The 17,984-nt window shown below is 37.4% G+C and overlaps 3 protein-coding genes across 5 annotated transcripts; 1 reads left to right on the top strand and 2 right to left on the bottom strand.

Moving 5' to 3' along the window:
* Nucleotides 1–1,432: 1,432 nt before the first annotated feature.
* Nucleotides 1,433–7,352, bottom strand: LOC131670887 (ankyrin-3-like). Its single transcript, XM_058946865.1, has 5 exons — nucleotides 7,121–7,352; nucleotides 6,170–6,248; nucleotides 5,042–5,148; nucleotides 1,803–4,710; nucleotides 1,433–1,714 (listed from the first exon to the last, which is right to left on the bottom strand). Exons 4-5 carry the CDS (start codon nucleotides 4,624–4,626, stop codon nucleotides 1,674–1,676), a joined length of 2,865 nt encoding a protein of 954 aa, XP_058802848.1. The 5' UTR covers nucleotides 4,627–4,710; nucleotides 5,042–5,148; nucleotides 6,170–6,248; nucleotides 7,121–7,352; the 3' UTR covers nucleotides 1,433–1,673.
* A 1,281-nt stretch (nucleotides 7,353–8,633) lies between these two features.
* Nucleotides 8,634–13,973, bottom strand: LOC131670859 (armadillo segment polarity protein-like). Of its 3 annotated transcripts, XM_058946834.1 has the most exons (8): nucleotides 13,539–13,802; nucleotides 12,634–12,876; nucleotides 12,141–12,573; nucleotides 11,413–11,774; nucleotides 10,579–11,189; nucleotides 10,215–10,388; nucleotides 9,828–10,130; nucleotides 8,634–9,521 (listed from the first exon to the last, which is right to left on the bottom strand). In XM_058946834.1, exons 1-8 carry the CDS (start codon nucleotides 13,567–13,569, stop codon nucleotides 9,351–9,353), a joined length of 2,328 nt encoding a protein of 775 aa, XP_058802817.1. In that variant the 5' UTR covers nucleotides 13,570–13,802; the 3' UTR covers nucleotides 8,634–9,350. The 3 variants fall into 3 exon arrangements, with proteins under 3 accessions (XP_058802817.1, XP_058802818.1, XP_058802816.1); XM_058946835.1 differs by lacking the exon at nucleotides 13,539–13,802 and adding an exon at nucleotides 13,830–13,973 and having other exon boundaries at nucleotides 12,141–12,876; XM_058946833.1 differs by having other exon boundaries at nucleotides 12,141–12,876; nucleotides 13,539–13,803.
* A 345-nt stretch (nucleotides 13,974–14,318) lies between these two features.
* LOC131670914 (telomerase Cajal body protein 1-like) lies at nucleotides 14,319–16,642 on the top strand. The gene is made up of 5 exons (XM_058946909.1): nucleotides 14,319–14,806; nucleotides 14,880–15,358; nucleotides 15,426–15,658; nucleotides 15,736–15,969; nucleotides 16,043–16,642. The coding sequence occupies exons 1-5, from the start codon at nucleotides 14,489–14,491 to the stop codon at nucleotides 16,267–16,269; spliced, it is 1,491 nt and encodes a 496-aa protein (XP_058802892.1). The 5' UTR covers nucleotides 14,319–14,488; the 3' UTR covers nucleotides 16,270–16,642.
* Nucleotides 16,643–17,984: the final 1,342 nt, after the last annotated feature.

Here is a 17,984-nt window from a genome sequence, read left to right as displayed (position 1 = left end):
CGCCTGCGCCATTTCGAAAGATCTTTCGTCGCCATCGAATCCGCCGACTATCAGGGTTTCGCCCGTTTGTACGACCATGATCGGCATGATTTTCGCGACGCGTTCGCCACGGCGGAGGCATACGGTCGAAAAGGCTTTCCAAAGCGCGCATCGAAGCTCGCCTCGTGCGTGCTTCATATCGAAAGCCAAAGCTCCACGCTTGCAAGGATAAAGCGATATAGCCGTGGCGGGATCTTGTTTCGTGTGCGCGCGAACAACCACGCGAGGCTCGCCTCGGCATGCCGGGATGCGCGAACAACCACGCGAGGCTCGTCTCGGCATGCCGGGACGCACGACTTCGGCTCACCCGAGGTACCGTCCGCGACGTTGTCCACGCGATGAGATACGTACGGCGTCGTCGACGAGTCACGCTGCCTTAGAGGTGTTCGGCAAAACGTAAGAATTTGATAATGTAATGAAACTCACCCGTTCGGATTGTCCTGTCGCTCCCTAAGACGTCCGTCTTGCTTGGCTGCCAGTGGCCGAATGAAAATTGGGCAGCCGAGGAGTTTTCTCCTTCTCCTTTCCCAAAGGGCATTAGTGGGTCCGTGCGCAAAGCTCGCCCCATGCGAACTATACCAAGCGCCATAGTCAGTGTGGTCTCCAAGTAGCTTACCAACGCGCGAGGGTTGGTCTGCTATTATCTCGCCATTAGTGCTGCGCACACTGTTTGCGCATCTCATTCCTAATCGTGCTTTCACGAGGACGATCCGCGTGTCCTTCACAATATCGCTTTCTCCTTCGAACTGAACTCCCGTGACGCTGCTGGCTATCAGGCGCGCGTGAAAGAGGGTAGTCGATTTGTGAGGCGCTTTTTAAGACGCGACGACTACGAAAAATGCACCATCTAGAGCCGCGACACGGGACAATGCGATATCAAACAAGCTGGATTGCAGCGTACGAACTTTGAGCTAGTACCGCGAACCGCCCGTTCTAGAAAGCGTTTTAAATTTCCACGCGCAAGCTAAATTGTAAAATTTGGAATTTACACCCCGAGCCTGTCATCACCTTAACAAGATTAACTAACATTTGTTACTTTGTAAATAACGTTTTAGAATGTATTCAACATTATTATCAGCGGACGCGTTTCAAGTGATAATACCCGTCGACTTGAGATTCATGCTTCTGTCGAACACTCGAGTAACAGCTTAACATATGTCATACGTTTGTCTTGTTTAGAGCTGTGTCCATCTAAACAGTAATTCTCTACGACGTCAATGAACCATCCCTTACATCTAATAAAAACTTAATATCAGCTGCATGACTAAATCGCAGTCATTAAAGGGAATATTTTTTTATTCACTTCATCAACAAAATAAAAACCTATCATAAAGTTCGATAAAGCTGGCAGAATATGTTGTGAATTCTAATCAGTGTTATATATAGAGTGCGCTTTATTTTCATTTTCAAAATCGAAATCAAATTTGTTCAATATCGACCTCTTGATAATGATAAAATTTTTATACAACATGGTCAATTATTCGATCGTATAACAATCCGTGTTATGGTAAAAATTAATATTCTCCATATTAAAAGTAAACGTAACCGGAATAAAATGGTAAAATACGCGAGTAAAAAGACATAAAAATCATAATTCGTTATCCTGAAATGAATTCCAAGTCGAGTCATGAATATCAATCGATTGTCGATGCCGAGTACTTTCTATGCAAATATGCTGAAAAAAAAATAAAAACAAATCGAAAGCATTAAGCATATGCTGGTATAAACAGTTCTCGAGAACTGATGTCGGAGATTCAGTTTACCCGATAAATCAGCGTCAATCATAAGGAACAGATCTGCATTGCTCAAAAACGAGAAGATGAGATCAATGCAAATGGTTGGCATGTTAATCCTTGTCAACGCTGCCCAAGCGTTCCTCGCCGGCGCCATCAAAACTTTCCTCACCGTGGCTTCAAAGAAGCAGGCGAAAATCAAATCCGCGTACACGGGAAACTCGTGTACTGAAGAGCGCACGAGTAGTTCCATTTTGTTGTTGTTCAGATAGATACGCCTCCTGTTGTAGTTCATGTGGAGAAAATGGTAGAGCGACGTGTGACTGTCGATCATCGTGCTCCTCAAAGCCTCCACTTCTTTCGCGCTTTTCTCGTAGTACAGTTGACAGAACGCTTTGGAGCTGATCGTGGTGGCGCGGGCGTCAGCGTCCACAACGAGCCCGAGCGAGCCGTTAATCCGCTCGTCCCACGGCAAGTTGGCTGCCTTGAGTTTGACCGAATGTTCTGCCAAACGTAGTACCACGTCACTCGCGGTGTCCTTTATACCGCACTCGCCGATGGACACGCGCAGTGGCGAGTAGCTGGCAAAGCCTTCCCCTGTCCGACGTCGCAACTCGTTGTAATCAAGTATGCAGGCTCTGCACTTCTGTTGCCAATCGTTGAGATCTCGGGTGCGCGCGCAGCTCAAAACCGTGCGATTTTCCGAGTCCCGCGCATTAACATCCGCTCCGTACAGCAAAAGCATCCGTAACATTTTGTAGAAGCTCTTGGTCCTCTGCTCAATGGCTATCTTGTGCAGGGGTGTTTGGCCCTTCGAATCTTTGGCATTGACGTCGGCTCCCAACTCCACCAATTGTATAGCCGTACTCTCGAATTGCTTGTTTCTCATTGCGAAATGCAGAGGCGTTTCCATGTCATTGTTTCTGCAGTCAACCCGAGCGCCGTGCTCGATGAGCAGTTGAATAGCGCAGGAATCGGCATGCATGGCAGCGACGTGAAGGGGCGTCGAGCCGCTTTTGTCTCGCGCGTCCGCTCGGCAGCCTTTGCTAATGAGCAGCTTGAAGATTTTCATTTCTGCTTCTTTGTCATTGGTCTGCCAGCAGCCGCTGCTTTTGACGAGCAGATGCATCAACGTCTCGCCGTCCTCTGTTCTCATGCTGAAATCCGCTCCGTTGTCATCTAAAAACTCGACTACTCCCAGATTGTGCTTTTCGATCGCGTCAAACGGGAGAGTCTCGCCGTAACACGTGTGCGTTTCATTGGCGCCGTCGAGTCTGTCCATGAGAACTCGAGTTACCTTCGTGTAATAATCGGTATGTGCTTTTTCTGACGTCGCCCATTTTCTGATGGCCATGCGAAGTGGCGTATCTCCAAATGAGTTTTTATGATGTATATTTGTTAAATATTTGAGCAAGAGATCAAACAACTTCATTTCAGGTTCGTAGTTGCCACTCTCGATGAAGTCGTTGCTCTTGACGAACCAATGCATCAGAGTATCGCCGTTCTCTGTTGTCGCATCAAAGTTTGCACCGTGTTCTCTCAAAAACTCGACTACCCGCAAATTATGTCTCTCGACGGCATGGAACAAAGGAATCGTTCCATAATCGTTCGCTTTGTTAACGTCTGCGCCTTTATCTATCAGAGCGCGTCCGATTTCCGCGTAATAATGGTTCTCCGTATCGGGCGAGCACAACCACTTCCAGATTAACGTGTGAAACGGCAAGTCCCCGTCAAAATTTTTATGGCAAACACCCGTCACATGCTTGAGTAGTAATTGAAATAACGTCATATCTGCCTCGTTGCTGGTGTTCTGGCAAATACTAGTGAAAACTAAATCCACCAGTGGTTTTCCATCCTTCGTAGTGACATTAAAATCCGATCCGTTGGCTCGTAAAAGTTCGACTAAATGCAGATTACGATTTTCGATCGCGTAAACCAGAGGTCTCTTTCCATATTTATCTGGCTCGTTCAAATCAGCGCCTTTAGCTATAAGAACTTGCATGATTTTCGAATAATAATCACTCTTTCCTTCAGCCGAGTTAATCCACTTCCTGATCACGACGTGAAACAACGTCTCGTCTTCGCAATTTTTTCGATTAGTGTTTGTCGAACGCTCGAGCAACATCAGCACCACGTCCACGTCTTCCTCGTTATCAATAGCTATTCGAATAAGGCTGCGCTCCGAATTATTTTCGGTATCGACCGATACTCCTCGGTCTAATAAAATTTTCACAATTTCAGCCTCATATCGCTTAGAGTACCAATTTTTATCAATGCCAAAATTCTTAGTTTTACTCTCGAGAAAGTAACAAAGTAATGTTCTATTTTGTTGATCGACTGAGGTAATTTTCTTCGTGTACCTCAATAATACTGGCAGAATATGTTGTAAATTGAGCTCTATGGCCATACAAAGTGCACTCTGGTTTCTTTTATTGTTGCGATCAAAAGTAAATCCCCTTGATATCAACCATTCCACGAAATTTGCGGATTCAGATTCGACTCTTCCGATCTCGCTATCCAACTTGGTTTGCCTTGAAAATTGAGAGTATTTTTCGTATTCATCTGTGATGAAAAAGTGAGCTGCCGAAGTGATGTTAGTTGCATGAGTAAGTAACAAATTTATGACATCTTGCATCCTGTTTTTTAATGCCAATTGCAAAATCGTCTCCTTTTTCTTGTTTTCCATATCTGGATGAACGCCCCTTTCAAATAAAATCTCTAACACTTCAATCATTTTTTTCTGAGTTAATTTCTTATTTTTTATAGTCTGATGAAGTACTGTGTCACCATTTGCATCAGTATCTTCTATTTTAGTAAAACCATACTGTTTCAGTAACTTTGTAATATGCGCCATTTTGTGCTTATACACAAAGCAAATCTATTTTTCAAATTCGTTTTTAAAATCGATTCTCTAAAATTTTCCTTTGCATCTGAACGTCTGTTAAAATATTTTGTTTTATGCATTAGAATCGTTTGCGAATGGAACAAATATTATCTGTATCAAAATCAATCATCAATATTTTCAATAATAAAATCACCAGTACTCTAGTTTACTATTGATTAAAAAATTATAAAATGAGAAAGTTGCTATTCATTTGTACTCTTACAGTTTAGCTATGCAATTAAAAACAGCTAAATAACTTTCATAAACATTATACTGAAATGTCATTCTGTATGTAAATCGATAAGTGAACTTTACGTGGGCTAATTTCAAAATTGTAAAAGTCAAGACATAACACAAACCATGTAATAAATCATATGAAACTTACAAAAGTATTTCTATACATTCTCTTCACTCGACCTTCAGTCGCTTGCACCTATTCTGCGGGTTTTAAAAGAATAACTTTTAATTGCCAAGATCGTTTGAAACAACTGCCTGAAAAAAAAAATCAGTAAATACAGAAAAAAATAGTATATTAATCACGGGAGTGAAAATGGCAAGCCCCTAGCACCTATTTAACATCCAAGGCGAGGATGTCAATTTACGCGTATTTCCAATACTTTTACTCCCTTGGTTAACCCATTATTACCCAAGTAAAATCCAAGCCAGATAGCACCAAACTAACCATTGGATCACTGTAAAAATGGAAACAAAATTTACCCAAATTTTTTTATTTTTGCGATTCTAATTGCTTATACAAAAATATTTAAACAAATTAACAAAAATTTTACAATTTCAAAAAACTAATAATGCCAATAGATTCTACAAGAAAAAAAAACATCGAAAACCTTTATACCATTTTTCTATTAGATTCTATTTTGTTAGTGTATTATCATTGTAAATAACGACAACCCGATAGCACTAAACTAACTACTAAACGACTTACCACACGAGATAAGAAATAACCCGTATTGTTCTTTTTGCATATTTTTTTTGTGGAATCGATTGGCATGATCAGCTTTTTTTAATTCTAATTTTTTTCGTTTAAATAATTTCTCATAAACAATTGGAATCGTAAAAAGAAAAAACACGGATAAACTTTTTTCCATGTTTTTTCAGTGATTCAATAATTAGTTTGGTGCTATCTGGCCTGGATTTTGCTTGAGCAATAATGGGTTAACAATTATTATTTCTTTTGACTTTTTTATAAGTTTTTATTTGTCAAATAGTGACGATTAACACTGCACTTTGGTGTGTGTAGCAACAATGAATCGATTGCCATAAAAATAAGAATACTCGTATTTGTAGTGAAAATTGAAACTTGCTTTAATTTTAATAGAAAAACATTCAAGTATCATAAGACATTTGAAACGTGCGAGTTGTAAAAGTGACTGTCGACTCATTCTCAAGATTAAAAATTTCGATATGAACGTAATATTGAAATGTGCAAAAACAATCAACTTTATAAAAAAATTTAAGGATTTTTTTTTTAATTTATCGTTTGTTTGAAACTTACCTATAAATTTTTAGAGATTCTCTTTAGCTGGTTGGATGTGTTACAGGTCTGCATTGACATTGAACGTTTGAAAAAGTTTCTGAAAAAAGTTATGCCAATTTATCCACTTTTTACAAGTGAAGGCTGCCTCGGTAATACATTTATAATTTAAGAAATATTAGTGTACGTTGATATTAATGGAAAACAGCATTATCACGCTACGCATCGCTTTGCATTTAGAAACCACAGGCTTGTAACAAACGTCGCCCCTGGACACAGACTAAGCGCTCCCTTTCCTATCGAGCACGGACAAGCTTGCCTTTTGATTACCATAGGATTCGTTAGCTTTTATACATCTATATTTTGTAATTGTGCTATCAAGCGGTAATTTCATTTTGAAACCGAGAGAATTGAATATACCGATAATTTCACATTGACAGCAGTAGTCGGCCAAGTGCTTGTGGTCCTCCTTATATAAATAAGGATTAAGACGATGAATGCTTTACTAATTAACAGAAGTATGCTTATACGAAGTATGCTTATATGAATAGCGGAGATGCAGATTTTGTTTCTAGTGCGAGTAGAATTAAAAATAAAATTGTATTTTTACTATATAAAACTATTGTTGTGAGATTAGATTTTATTTTTTTTTAATTTAACCAATTTTAAATATATTTAACATTTATCGAAACTGGACGAGAATTACCTCAATGTGACCGACAAAACCTTTGCCCTATCAGATATAAATATTTACTCAGAAGAGAAATATACGTATGCAATGGAAAACGTGTATCGAATAATAAAAATGAAACACTTCCTTAAAATAAATGTTATAAACAATCATTCCATAATCTATAGCAATCAAAAGTACACATTTTGATTAAAAAAATATCATCATGTTGTAGGTTATGAATATTACCGGAAACATAAAAATATCGTCTGATCGGCATGATAAACATAATGCTACATTACCTTCTTCCATAAATGGACGTATGGAAGAGTTGTCCAAAATATTATATCGATTAAAGATGCATGTCGACGATCAAGATAATATGTAAATTGTCTTTGCACTGTTGTATAATAGCCGCATCACGTGAGAATTGTGTTTACTCGTCAGCTTGATTTTCACCACAAGAATTAACGTATTGCGCGAGCGATGAGCAGAATCTATTTGACAGCTGGCAGTATAGTGGCGCGAACATAGTGTTGTCGCCGTTTCTCGAGAATTTTATAGCGTAGTCTTCGAATTTCAAAACATTTACGGCGCTAAATAGCTTATAATTTATATTAATAGTACAATAAATCAACCCACAGGAAATTGCAATTATTCGTGTTTCTGAAAATTTGGGTTTAACTTTTTTTTAAATTGACTGAAAATCGTAAGACACTTATCAGCATACTGGCCACCGGAACTGATTCGTTCGCTAGAACAAGTACCGTGCATGCTTAAATGTGCGTCATTATTGGTTTGAACTGAAAGACAAACTCAATTTATCTATAATTATAAGCTTTGGTTGTCCAATAAACAAATATTATATGAAGGTCAGTATCGTCAATGAACGCATAGATTGTTTTATTTTATCATCGTTACTGATTATATACATTCGTTTATAAACAATCACCGGTACTCAGTGAATGAATCAGTTATCGACCAATGTACGTATATGTACACGAATATTTTGAATTATTTGACTGCTGAAGACAAATTAAAAAACTGATTTCGAAATTATCGATAGAAATTTGATTCTTGATATTATTACAAATTCAAAACGTTTGCACAGAATCAATATTCAATTCAATTGCCGATGGATGTACAATGTACATGCAGTCAACGCCGACAGCGGTATTCTCGCTCGCGATTTCACTTGAAAAATACAGAAAGATTATACATTTATAACCTATTTATCTCCCAACCGTTATAAATATGTATTAGAAAAGTGTTTATTTTATTGGTTACAGACAATTCGTACTTACGTGAATCTTGCAAAACGATTATATATAGTTTGGGAGCTCTCGTATGGAATTATATGTATGTCAAAGCAAATAACATTATAATTTTTATGTATTTGTTGCCGTTGAATCCAATTACGTTGGTGCTTTTAATTCGAAAGAAGGTACGCTTTTTTAGGTCGTAATTGTTATAAAATTATTTTTAAGCTACTCTGAATTTTGCTTAAAGTGGAATGGAATTGCATTCGACTGTCGTGATAATTTATCTGATATGTTAAATTCACACTGCTTTGTCCGTATAATGGAATTAATTATATATTTCTTTGCTTATTGCAGTTTACACCGTTAACGTTTTTTAAAAAAAATAATGTGGAACGAATTAATAGAATCCGCAAGCTTAAAAATTGCATTGCGCTAGGGGCTTTTTCGGTTTTCAAAAAATATTCGTATAGTAATATAATTTTATGTTGTAATGTTTGAAATGACGAAAAAACTCAATGCTGATTTTTATAAATCTTTTATTTATTAATCGTTACTAAAATTCTACAATACAAATATAAAATTGTAAATACGCGTACATGATAATCGTAAAATATTTGCTTGTAAAAAGTTGTGTCAATTTTAAAAAGTATGTACAATTAATAATGCATTTGCATATCATATATAAATTGGAATCTTCTCATTCTCATGTTTTTTCGTTCTCAGTCAATTCAAGCTCATTTGTTTTTGTATTCATTTTTATTTATTTCTTAAAATTTAGATATCACAATTTTACTTGAAAAATATCACTTATTTTCAATAATGACATGTAAGATATCTAATACTTTAGATAATTGCAATATTGAGTGTGTATGTTTTAATTCTTACAAAATAAATGAACATACAATGAAAATATAATGAATGTGTCTACAATGATAAATCTACCAAAATAACACTAGCTACAAATGAGTTAATTGTTAGAAAAAATTGCTTTAAAAACTTTAGTTCTAATGAAAAATCATACAAAATGTATTCTTTATATTTTATATTAAACAATGCAAATTAGATATTCGTTTCCTTTGGATTTCTACTAAAAGATTCATGAACCAGTCATATTATAAATTCATCTAAATCAAATACTTTCAATTTCACCCTGTGGTTGTATAGTTGTATAGTACAATTTCAAACAAAAAATGTTTGAAATAAAGGCACGTTTAGTTTCGTCATATGAAAAAATAGTCTAATAGATATCGTGTTAATGATTAATAATCGCTCAAAGATCTGTGTCATACCATGCGGCAACTACGGAGTTATGATCTTGATTGGAGGTTGGTTGAGATTGAAGAGGTGGCTGCAGATACTCGAAACTCAAGTTATCCTCGTGCGACACGTCCATCGCGTCCATTGGATCGTAGGTTGATCCATCGCCACCAATTTCAAGACCCTACATTGAATCCATAGGTATAAGTTTCTCATCGAACAATCAAATTCTAGTCGGCTTTCTTTGACTTTTTCGTTAATACTATTACTTATTGCTTTTTAGATTGTTTTATATAAATTAGTTACAACTGATTAAACTATGTAAAGCTAACATGCTACTGTGATGTATGATGGCAACGACAAGCGTAATAGCTTCACTAATAAGAATAACTTGTGACAATATACATGGCTTCACTTTTTTGCAATTGAACCGTCAATATACGGATAATAACTATTCTATTTCGCTTAGTAAGCAAATATATCATTTTACCTGTAAATCCGGTCCCACGGCAAAATCAGCATTATTCCACATGTTAGGATCCTCGCGCAATAGCGAGTTGGTTAACTCGACGGACAATCGTTTCTTGTAATCTTGAGGCTTATCTTCACTCATACGAAATAAAACAGCAGCAGCGTAAGTGGCAACACCTTCGTTACGTGAATGTAGAAGTTCAGTGAGAGGTGCGGTTGCCCCTTCTTGCTCGATCATTTCCGCACCTTCCTTGTCAACAGCTAACTCACAAAGCACACCTGCGGCGACACGTTGAATGTTCTCGATTTCGTTGAACAAAAGCTGAAGAAGAGTTCACTCATGAATCTTCGACGTCGAAGAACTGTATGCACAACGATAGACGAACAAGTAAGGAAGATCATTTACCTGCACAAAGATGGGAATAATCATCTGAGTGCGGATTAGAGCTCTATTCTGTGATTCTCGAGCGAGAATGTGCAGTGCGCCAACAGTGCCCTCAACGATTTCTTCCATTCGTACACCATCGGCATAGGCTCCAGGAGCTAGGCCAGTTCCAGTATTTGCTAATGAAGATTGTTCCTGTAGAAGCAGAAAAAGTGGTTAAGTATACTTTTGTATTTTATATTTATTATACTCATTTTTCATTTCCCAATAAAACATTCTATTTGACCTTATCTATTCATTTAATCGAGAATCGTAAACTAGTATTGAAATTTTATTCAATGTGTATCAAGTATTTAATACATAAAGACGTGCGGTAATCACTCACTCTCTCGATATCCTGGAATGCGCGCATAAGTAGTCGCACAAGATGATGAATAGCTCCATGCTCTCTAAGTGGTGTATGATTAGCCGGGCAGAGAGCCAAATTTCTAGTCAATCCAATAACAGCCTTGATGAGTGGCCATCTCGACAGCGGTTGCAGTAGATTCACTATTACTTGAATGCCATAATTCAACCTAACAGAATTCTGCGCCATCTCAGCTTCTATATGTCTCGATGTCAGATGACGAAGAGCACAAACAGCTGGCTCGCTGATCTCCTCACGATCTCCAGCGTTGATAATAGTACGTACAAGTGCATCAACTCCGCCAAATTGGCAAACGGCGAGTTTATTTCGTTGGTTGTTGCAAGTCAAATTGGATAAAATACCAGCAGCACAGGTGACAATGTTTATGTCGCTCGAGGATAATAGTTGGACAAGACTTTGCAAGAGATGCTCCATACCGTCGACCTTTGTGCCTGCATCAGACAAGTTACGCAAGGTCCACAAACAGTTTTGAACTAACCGTTGACTTGTATGACCGAGATACATTGCCAATGCTTGCATGCCGCCTGCTTCTACGATAGATGGCTTATTACTCGCACACACTGAGAGTACTGAAATGATAAAAAATGTTGTTTTAATCGCTAACACGAATTTTATTATGGAGCTCGTGGGAATAAGCCACGCATTGAAAGTTTACTGAAGAAAACTTTATCTTGTAAACAAATTATGTAAAGTCGTTTTAATGAAACGGAATTAGTGACAAATTCAGGCAAATTATTTAAAATTTTTCCTTTTCGTTATAGATTTCAACATATTATAATCAACAATGCCAACCTTTTAAAACTCTTGAAGTAGTCCACAGCAACTTCTCGTAATCATAAGTGCGCATAATGCGCACCAATTCAGCAGGTCCCTGAGAGGCAAGAATGATAAGTTTGCTCTCCTGATTGCCATAAGCAAGAATCTGCAGACAGTCAGTGACAATAGCCAGGAACTTGACGTTGTTTCGTTGTAACAGTAGCACCATACGTTGAAGCCCACCGGCAAGACGCACATCCTTTTTCGAACCATCTTGATGAAGAAGCAAATTGTGCAGAGTCGTAATGGCGTAAAATAATACTGACTCGATGTTTGAGCTGAGTAATTTCACTAAGGCTGGAATTCCGCCGCTCTTGAAGATCGATAGAAGACCTTGTCTTTTGGGATTGGAAAAAATATTAAGATTAGTAAAGCTTTCATGAACAGACCTACATAGTATTATGCTTAAATTATAAACAAATTTCCATATTTAAATGTCATAAATTTAATTGTAAAAATTATGCATTTACTCTTTTCTAAATATTCATGAAGTATACTTCATTTAGAAATTACTAAATATTTTAATAAGTATGAATTTGAATGTTAAGTAATAATAAACGATTATCTTTGATAAATATATGTATTCTTCACATACTTTACTATTCTAATTTTGTTTATATATTGGGCTGAATCTTTATATTCTTTTGAGATTCCATTCTCCAGAATTAAAAAAAGCACAATTTATAAAAAAAAACTCAACTGACCTATGATGCGACAAATTGTGCAGAGTACCAACAGCAGCCTTAGTGGACTCAAGATCTTCACTATTAGAGATAGCCCTGACCAAAGTTTCTACCATCTGCAAGCTATTCATAATCGCATGTCTGGAAGCCTCCTTCTTTGACAACTGATGAACAACCATCACAGCCTGCGACACAACGACTTGATCTTCGTCATTCAGCAACTTGATCAATTCGGGAATAGCGCGAGTAGCGAGATCAGCGTCGTCTTGGAAGTTGATCAGATTGACAACAGCGTGTTTAAGCATCTGGCTTGGCTCGCTCAAACGTTGCACCGCAGTTGGTTGAGCTGTATCGAATTGGGTTGATGGAATTTCGATACCTTCTTCGAGGGTTTCCGGAAACATCGCTGCACGTACTCTCTGCGAACGAGTGTGGCTTAGCTGCTGATTCATGTCTGAAAAGCGTAAAACAAACTTACAGTTTCCTTCCTCCGAAATATTGTCCGTGAACTTACCGTCAACTTGATCAGGTGTAAAATGCTGAGCGAAACCCTGATCGAGATCGAACAATAACGGATCACCCTCTATTTCGTCGTCATCTTTGCCGGTAACCGACGGTGCTTGGGTTGTTGCCCCCGATTGGATACCAGAGTCCGCCATATAAGAATTTTGCTGCCATATGAGGGTCTCCTTGTTCGACATCGGCATCCTGAGATCGCTTGCTGGGTTTTTCACCTGCTGGTAGTTGCCGTGCGACACTGCGTGGAGATAGAGCGTTAATCTTATATTACTTTTAATGTATATTTCACGCTAAGATTGTTATTTAAGTTGGCTAATTTTTGGAAAGGTGTTACTGCCGTTGTTTATTTTTTGACAATTGAATTTGAGAGTTGTTTATTTTTCGAGAACAATTAATGCACGGCAAATAAATTTACTTTTAAATGAGCTTATTCCAACCGTTATTTATTTATTCTTCCTACTACAAATTTTTTTTAAGGCGGATCTGTTTAGCAGATTTAATCGGTGACTACTGATTTTATTTGAGCTAGTAAAAACTGTAATTTCGTACTTGAAGCGCATTCCATGCTAGAAAAACTTTTTCTAAAACTCTCTGTTTCGTAAATTATTGACGTATTCGAATACCTGCATTTCCTCACTCGAAATACTCCTTAAGTATAGAAATGCAGGTGTAATAGAAAAAGATCGTAGCTACCAGTTGCCTATTCATTCATCGTTTCCCTCTGCCCTTGCTTTTATCTAACACTTTTTCACTTTCTCTCTCTTTCTCAACAAACTTAAATTGTCGATCTCTCGCCCCTTTTCTGCTATATGGACAGTTTCAATCGTGGTCGCTAGGATCGCCCCGATAAAGGCTTTCAGCAATCTTCCTCCTATAGTTTCTGTACAGCACGCACTATACCTGCATTTTTCAAAGAGGTCCTCGAGAACATCTCGTAAAACAAAGACAGGCAGCGAGAGAAAAAACATGTTTTCTTTTAATGAAAGGTGATCGAATCCACGAATCTGTACGCGATTACACAGCTGCCACATGATACACACTGCAACAACGATATGTCTACTGTTGCACATTTGTTTATTTACATTAACGAGCGAGCATAGTCGGCACATAACAAAGACTCCATACACCCACACACACATCAGGATCGATATCCTCCCAAGACTCTTTTCGTTGCATCTTGCGTATACTCACCGTTGATTATGTTAGCGACTTCTCCGAGACAGCCGCTTTAACTGTATTCGGTATAAGGATGATTCACCGTAGTGAGCAATTCGCGAGTGAAAAGTCGCGACGCCGAGTTCTATCCCTCTCCTTCTTTTTAGGCAACGCGCGTCAGAAGAGAGTGGGAGACTATAAAAGACGGACTAGCGTGTGAAAGTAAATGCTGCATGCAAGAGTATATATATATATAGTATATATGAGATATATAGAATATATGTATGACTAAGTTTTATCGGCTGTTGGTATTTAACATGCAATGTAAAATTTTTTATTTGTTTAACACACATAGTTCGTGTGTAAATTGTAATAAGATTTATTAATAATTTTGTAAAGAGATTTTGAAAGTTACAAGCGTTGAAAACCTATAATTAAAAATGCATTCTGAACATTTTTCAAAAGAAAGCGCCATGATCAGACTTCAAAATTTCGCCAATGGCCGGCGTTGATGTCTATAATTAGCCGTATGCTTATTTATTTACATAACATTACTTACGAATTACGATACGAAACGAGGATTAAAATGTAAAAAAATGAAAGAGCTTCCGGCTATTGTTAGATTAAATTCAGATTATGTTGATTTTCATGAATAATTTATTACATGATAATTAGAATAATTGAAGAATATAAAAATGGAAACAAGTGAAATTACAACACCGATACCAGCTGATGAGCAGCATCAGTCGCAAGAAAAAAACAAAGAAAGTGTAGTGTTGGAACATGATTGTTCAGTGCTTGAAAATATTGAACATTCCCTTATTGAGTCGAGGTTTCTGATTGAAAATTTGTTCAGTGATGTAAAAGAAAATGATGCTGTGGTTGCCAAAGAGGTTAGCAATCTGTCATCATTTGAAAATCAAACATTGCAACAAAACCAAATGGATGTTGATGATTACAGTAAGAAAATTCAAGATAAAAATGACACTTTGATCGTAGAAGAATCAAAAGAGGTAACATTTTTTCAATTGTTATTGTACTTCTATGAATGTTAAAAATTACTTGTATGATTATAATTTATCTTAGGATTCAATAAATACTATAGAAAGTATTCCAACTGCTGAGCCTGAAAAATCAGAGGATAAAAATATTGAGAATGCAGAGTACATCCAACTAACTTATAAATGGACTGCACCAAAATTGTTATGCTCAGCTAAAAAAGACTTTAAGCCAACAGAAAAATGTGAAAATTATACAAAGGGTTGCTTTTGGTCACCAGATGGAACATGCATTTTAGTACCTAGTGAAGATTTTAGATTTAGGATTTTTGATGTCCCACGTGAACTTTATACAGGAATACTACCAGAAGATTTTCATGTAACTGAGTTGGAATCATCTGTTAGGATCAAAGAAGGTGGACTGATCTATGATTGCTGTTGGTATCCTTATATGAGCTCGTGGCAGCCATCAACATGTTGCTTTTTAGCAGCTAGTCAAGGAAGTCCTATACACTTGTGGGATGCTTTTACAGGTCAACTTAGAGCAACTTATAGAGCATATAATCAGTGAGTAATTATTCAACATTTTAAGAAAGTTTTAAAGTATCACAAACTGATAAATTCTCTCTTGTAGGGTTGATGAAGTAGAAGCTGCTATCAGTGTTCAATTTACTGACTCTGGTACTAAAGTGTGGAGCGGATATAAAAATGCTTTACGTACTTTCGACAGCAATAGACCTGGACGTCAAACAGAAACTATTTACTTGAAGAAAGATTTTCCAAATGTCACAGGCTTAGTTTCTTGCATTCGAGAAAATCCTGGAATGTCTGGCTTGATAGCTTTTGGAACATATTCTAAGTGTATAGGTATACAATTTTATTTAATAGTTTCTATATCAGCTTTTAAAAAGCAAGAAGACATAACATCACGAAAATATTTTTAGGGTTGTATAAAGATGGTCCACTTTGTTGTTTCCAAACTAGCAGTGGAGTAACTCAAATAGAATTCAGTCCATGTGGAACAAAAATTTACTCAGCCGTTCGCAGGGGTAGTGAATTCCTGTGTTGGGATTTGAGAAATCCTGGTACAGTTTTATATTCACTACAAAATCGTCAGTCTGACAGCAATCAGAGAATACAATTTTCATTGTCATACAACGGTGAACAAATGGTTTCTGGTGAGGCATTTTATTATGTTGGAGAATTAATATATTATTATGGAAAAAATTAATGATATTATATGTTTTCTAGGAGGTACTGATGGTACAGTGAGAATATGGGAAATGCCAAGTGATCTACAAGTTGAAGAAGAATTAGATCCTCGTTATAAAATAATCATTTCAAAAGATTGTATCAATGGCGTTGATTTGCATAAGAATCTTCCAATGCTGGCAGTATCAACAGGTACTAGGATTTGTGATCAAGAAAATCATTATCGCGATAATAGTCTTCGCTTTTACTGGGTTGGTAATAGATAACGAAATATGTTTTTGAAATGAGTTATTTTGCAAATTTGTTTGCGTGTTAGTACGTTAAATGTTAATTTTTTATGGATAATCTTAAATTTTGAAAAAAAATTGTAAAAATAATTATAAATACCTGAAGTTGTGAATGATAGAAGCATATTATCAAGTGTTACAGTTTAGTAGTTTCGTCTCTAAATCAGCTCTAAATGAATTTCTTTTTAAGCAATATTTTTACGTAAAAGACAAATGATCCAAACAATCTTGAAAGGTGTGTACAAATAAGTAGTAATAATAATAAATATTTTATTATATGGCATCTTATAATATTATAATTTCTCATTTTTCATAAAAAATCTTCAGCTATCCATTATTGTCCACTGTGAATATCGGAAAACATTTTTCACACGAAAATATAACGTACGCACTACACGTTGGTGACATTTTGAATAAAACAATATTTTTGAAAAACATTTTTTAATTATTAAAATTTCATAAATTTTGCAACACAACGTCTACTAATAACAAATGTAGTTACTACCGAAGCTTAGTGGCGTACAGCCTGACTTATTGAGATTGTTACTCGAGAGGGGAGCATATATGCGTGGCTGTACGTTTTGACTATTCTGAACTACATCTGTCGACTCTGTCGTATTGCGCCTGGGAGGATCATTCAATTATGTTGACAATCACGTTAAAGATGTGAATTTTCGTTGCCTTGTTAATTCTGCAAAATATGTTTCGATTCTGGCTATAATTATCGCGAGCCGCAGCGAGAAAAATATGACGTGCGACCTGACCGAAATCAATTATAACCGGGTATTTGCGTTGGACGTGTGTTTGTTCACGTGAGTAATGTTGATCTGACGGTTATCATACCCACACCGCTGCCCTGTGGTCACTCGGCAATTTCACTGTCAAGAATAATTATAGACTCTGGCATATGCACGCTGCCTGCATAAAAGAAACAAGGCACATATATTATCAGCTATATTTTTGGAACGATACTATCAATGTTGCTATTTTTTTACGACAGTGAAAAAAAAATATTGTTTTAGATAGAGACACACGAAGAACCTACGAAATTGGTAATATCCGATCGATTTTCTGTCATGATAAATAAAGATACACTCGAAATCGAACGAGAATACAGAGTTTGATACAGCGAGTCCTCGTTAATCACGCGTGATGAATTGTTCAAGAGACATTTTTCCAAGCATCACGTTATCGCGAAATCGTAACAAGATCATCATTGAAAGTTGACAAAATGTTTGCTGCGTCATCTGGTGAAAATCGATGGACTACCGAAGATGAAGAAATAATGTAAATTTCTGCCGGACGCAGCGTCGCAGGATGCATTTCAAGTGTTGACCTAACGATAGCCGAAAGGTCCGTAGTAGCCGCGCCTACTGCACACAGCAGCTGTCGGCAACTCCATTGAAATTCAGGTGAAAGCCAGCCAGGCAAAAGTGGCTATGAGCGGCGGGCGAGCAGGCGGAATTAGCGCGATAGCCGAAAACGATCGATTTTCCTCCAGGGACGATAAGGTCAGCAGGTGGTAAGACGCAAAAATAAAAGGGGGATAAGAGTTCATCAAGGAGGCTCGTTTGCCGGTGGTGTACGCGCGTCGGGGGGTGGAGGTGCGACGGCCAATGAGCGCCGGCCGCGGCTATACGCAGGGAGCCGGGCGAGCATCCCGCGCGTACGACTCCTTCGCTCCAGCAGCAGCC

The sequence above is a fragment of the Phymastichus coffea genome, unplaced genomic scaffold, assembly GCF_024137745.1.
Source record: "Phymastichus coffea isolate CEN01 unplaced genomic scaffold, Cenicafe_Pcof_1.1 PCOF00117, whole genome shotgun sequence".
Taxonomy (NCBI): domain Eukaryota; kingdom Metazoa; phylum Arthropoda; class Insecta; order Hymenoptera; family Eulophidae; genus Phymastichus; species Phymastichus coffea.
This window is presented reverse-complemented; position numbering and strand designations above follow the sequence as displayed.